This window comes from Aureococcus anophagefferens, assembly GCF_000186865.1.
Source record: "Aureococcus anophagefferens unplaced genomic scaffold AURANscaffold_158, whole genome shotgun sequence".
NCBI classification, from domain to species: Eukaryota; class Pelagophyceae; order Pelagomonadales; family Pelagomonadaceae; genus Aureococcus; species Aureococcus anophagefferens.
In genome coordinates, this window is record NW_008705703.1 from 2,608 (window position 1) to 6,318 (window position 3,711).

General features: G+C 70.1%; 2 protein-coding genes across 2 annotated transcripts; one reads left to right on the forward strand and one right to left on the reverse strand.

Moving 5' to 3' along the window:
* Positions 1-1,740: 1,740 nt before the first annotated feature.
* Positions 1,741-3,198, forward strand: AURANDRAFT_34765 (hypothetical protein; the record flags this gene model as incomplete). The annotated part of the gene is made up of 2 exons (XM_009044159.1): positions 1,741-1,869; positions 2,044-3,198. Coding segments are annotated over 2 exons (1,284 nt in total), but the record flags the coding sequence as incomplete, so codon positions are not given.
* A 121-nt stretch (positions 3,199-3,319) lies between these two features.
* Positions 3,320-3,658, reverse strand: AURANDRAFT_34766 (hypothetical protein; the record flags this gene model as incomplete). Its single annotated transcript, XM_009044160.1, has 1 exon — positions 3,320-3,658. A coding segment is annotated over one exon (339 nt), but the record flags the coding sequence as incomplete, so codon positions are not given.
* Between the last annotated feature and the right edge of the window lie 53 nt (positions 3,659-3,711).

Sequence of the window (3,711 nt, forward strand, 5' to 3'; positions counted from 1 at the left end):
GGCTCGCGTCCGGCGGCTCGTCGGCCGACGCGCGGAGCTGCTTCAGCCCGAACTCGACGGCGTCGATTTGATTCTGCATGTCCGTCGCCTCGGCGCGCCGCTCGACGCGCGGCGGCGCGGCCGTCGCGTCCGGCGGCTCGTACCAACCCGGGCGCTTGCTGTCGCTCTCCAGGATCGTCGGCCGCGACGGCGGCGCGCCGCGGCGCTGCGCCGCTTTGTAGTGCCACTCGAGCGAGTTCGCGCAGGCCTTCGCGAAGGTTTTTTGCGCCTCCGGTGCACCTGCCGAGGCTGCGCGGCGTGCGGCTGCGTCGTCGGCCATGGTTGGGCTTCCTCAAATAATATGTTCAGTAGATTCTCACCAAAAAATTCAAGCGCGTGTTCTTGCCTTTCTTTTCTTTTTCTTTTCTTTTTCTTTTTTTTTTCTCGCCCCCGGCGAGCTCCTCGCATGACTTGGGCGCTCGAAGTAGCGTACTAGTACTAGTAGGAGCAATTGAGTAGGAGCATCAATACGAGCCTCAGTCTTGGCACCTCCCGCAGTTCGTGAGCGCTGAACCCAGTCCACGACAACGCATCGACTCAGCAAAACCATCAGAAACCATCAGCAACACTCAAACCAACATGCAACCGAATCCCTCTCCGCGCCGCCGCAGCCGCCGCACGCTGCCGGCGAGTGCCTACCCCGGCGCGTCACCCCCAACGGCCGTGCGCTGCGCCCAGCAGCCAGCCGAGGCGGACCTCACGGAAGCGACGCTGACGCGCAACGAGAGCCACGACAACATGGAGACCGTCGACGCGCGGCGCGCGGCGAACACGCGGCGCTTCGTCGGCTGCCTGAGGCGGGCGTGCCTCGGGTGCTTCGCCATCTACGCCTGCTGCGTGGTCCTCTTCCTCGCGACGGTCACGCCCGCGCCCGACGGCTGGGACGCCCAGGCGACGCTGCGGACGTTCAGCCAGATGACCGCGTCCTGCTTCGGAACCGCGGCGCTGCTCAATCTGCTCGCCGTCGCGTTCGAGGACGAGTCGGTGCTCGGCGACGGATCCCCCTCGGCGCGGGCGCGCGTGGCGCCCTTCACGTGCATCTTCGTCATCAACGTCGTCTCCTGCGCGTCCCACGCGGCCATCGCGCTCGATCTATTGCCGCGCCACGTCATGTTCGACGGCCGCGTCTTCCACAGCGCGCGCTGGGCCGAGTGGTGCGCGCTCGTGCCGCTGTTGATGGTGCTCATGCACGCCCTGAACTTCGACCCCAACGGCGACGAGGAGGCGCCCGTGCTCGACGCGGCGGCCGTGCGGTCGATCGTGGCCCAGGAGGCGTCGACGGTGTTAGGGTGCGCCTGCTCCCTCTGGGACCCGCCGGCGCCCGTCGCGCTGGCGTGCCTGCTGCTGTCGACGGCGGCCTACTGCCACATCTTCGTCGTGCTGGGGGACGTGCTGGCCAAGGCCAAGGCGGCGTACGACGAGAAGCGCGACGACCGCAAGGGCGACCGGCCGGCGAAGTCGTTCTCGCGCGACGTCGCGGCCGCGGGGCGACGGTTGCGATTGGCGCGCGCAGCTTTGCTGACCGTGGTCTGCGCCGGGACCTGGACCTTGTTCGTCGTGGTCTACTTCTCCGGCCTGTTCCGGCTCGTGAGCCCGCTCTACGAGGGCCTGCTCTACAACGTCGTCGACGTCGTCGCCAAGTGTCTGTACGCGGGCGCTTTGGGTGCCGCGCACTCGCGGGCCTTGTCGCCGGAGCACGCGCTGCGGCGCCTGCTGCAGTTCGAGGTCGAGGCGACGACGCAGCGGCGCCGGTTTTTACGCTACGTCATGCACGAGGTCCGCGTGCCGCTGAACGCCGTGCGCCTCGGCGTCCGCGCGATCAGCGACTACGTGGGCTACGGCCGGGGCCAGTCGCCCGAGGGCGACCGGCCGAGCCTCGTCCACGCGCTCGCCGACGGCCACAGCGACGCGACGCACCACGAACCGCCGCCGGCCTTCGGGGGCGGGCTGTTGGAACCGGCCCTCCGGTCGCCGGCGGCGCCGACGACGGACGCCGACGGCGAGATCCAGGAGGTCGTCGAGGTCGTCGAGGCGTCGATCTCGTGCATGTCGGAGACGCTCGACGACGTGCTGTCGTTCGCGTCCATCGAGGAGGGCCGCTTCACGCTCCACCGCAAGCCCTTCGCGGTGCGGGACCTCGTGGACCAGGCGGTGGCGACGCACGCGCCGTCGGCGCGCGAGCGGGGCGTCGCGCTCGTGACGCGCGTCGACGACCGGCTCCTCGACGCGTGGTTCGACGGCGACGCGCGGCGCCTCGGCGCGTGCGTGTCCAACTTCGTGTCCAACGCCCTGAAATTCACGCCGGAGGACGTGGACCGGCCGCGCGTCGCCGTGAGCGTCGGGCTGAGCGACGACGAGGCGCCGCGCGACCCCGCCGTGCCCGTGGCCATGGTCCGCGTCTCCGTCGCCGACGACGGCGTCGGCATCGCGCCGGCGGACCAGCGGCGGCTCTTCCAGGCCTTCTCGCAGATCCGCGCGGGGGAGCTCCAGCAGGGCCGCGGGTCGGGCCTGGGGCTGGCGATCTCGCGGGAGATCGTGCAGCTCCACGGCGGCACCATCGGCGTCGTTTCCGACGTCGGCCGGGGCTCCGAGTTCTACTTCGTGATCCCGCTGCCCGTCGTCGACGCGGCGCCCTCGCGGACGCCCTCGGCGACGGACCTGAGCCGGCCGCCGAGCGCGGGGGACCTCGCGGGCGCCGCGGCGCACGCGGTCCCGGCGGCGCTCCCGGCGCCGCGGAAGCGGCGCCGCGGCCGCCGCGCGCTCGTCGTCGACGACGTGTCGAGCAATCGCAAGCTCATCGCCTTCCACGTGCGGAAGTTGGGGTTCGAGGTCGAGCTCGCCGAGGACGGCGCGGAGGCCGTCGCCGCGCACTCGCGGAAGCGCGCGCGGACCGGCGGCGGCGCGGCGCCCCAGGACGCCGCCGACGACGGCTTCGACCTCATCCTCATGGACAGCGTCATGCCCGTCATGAACGGCCTCGACGCGACGCGCGCGATCCGCGCGGCCGGCTGCGACGCGCTCATCGTCGGCGTCACGGGCAACGCGCTCGCGGAGGACATCGCCGCCTTCGTCGCGGCCGGCGCGAACTGCGTCGTCACGAAGCCCGTCTCCGTCGCCCAGCTCAAGGACGAGCTCGCGAAGTACGGCCTCGCGGACTAAGGAAAAGAAAGTGCAAACTTCAAGCAGCTTGGTTTCCCTCTCCTTGAGCTTGTGGCAAACCTGTGAGCGCTGGGGCCTGCTCCCTGGCAGGCGTGTTCAGGCGGCGGTGCGGGGCGCGATACTACTTAAGCGCGCGTCGGGCCAGCTTTTTGATCGTGTTGGTCCAGAAGTTGGTGACCTGGGTGTCCGTGCGCCCGGGGAGCAGCGCCGCGATCTTGGTCCACTCGTTGGGCATTCGGCGCTGCGCGCCGCGGATGATCTCGATCTCGGCGACGGTGAAGGGGTCCCGGTTGACGTTCGGGTCGAGGTGGTTGGTCCAGCGATCGCGGATATGCTTGGATGTGCGCTGGTCCTTCTCGTCCAGCGTCTCGTTGAACGCGACGGCGAGCTTCGGCCATTCTTTCGGTCCGCGGGCCTCGACGAGTCGCCGGACGCGGTCGTCCTCGAGGGGAAGCCACGGGCGCCGCGGGCCCAGTGGTTTGCGCCGTTTCCTTGGCCGCGACTCGCTGCCCG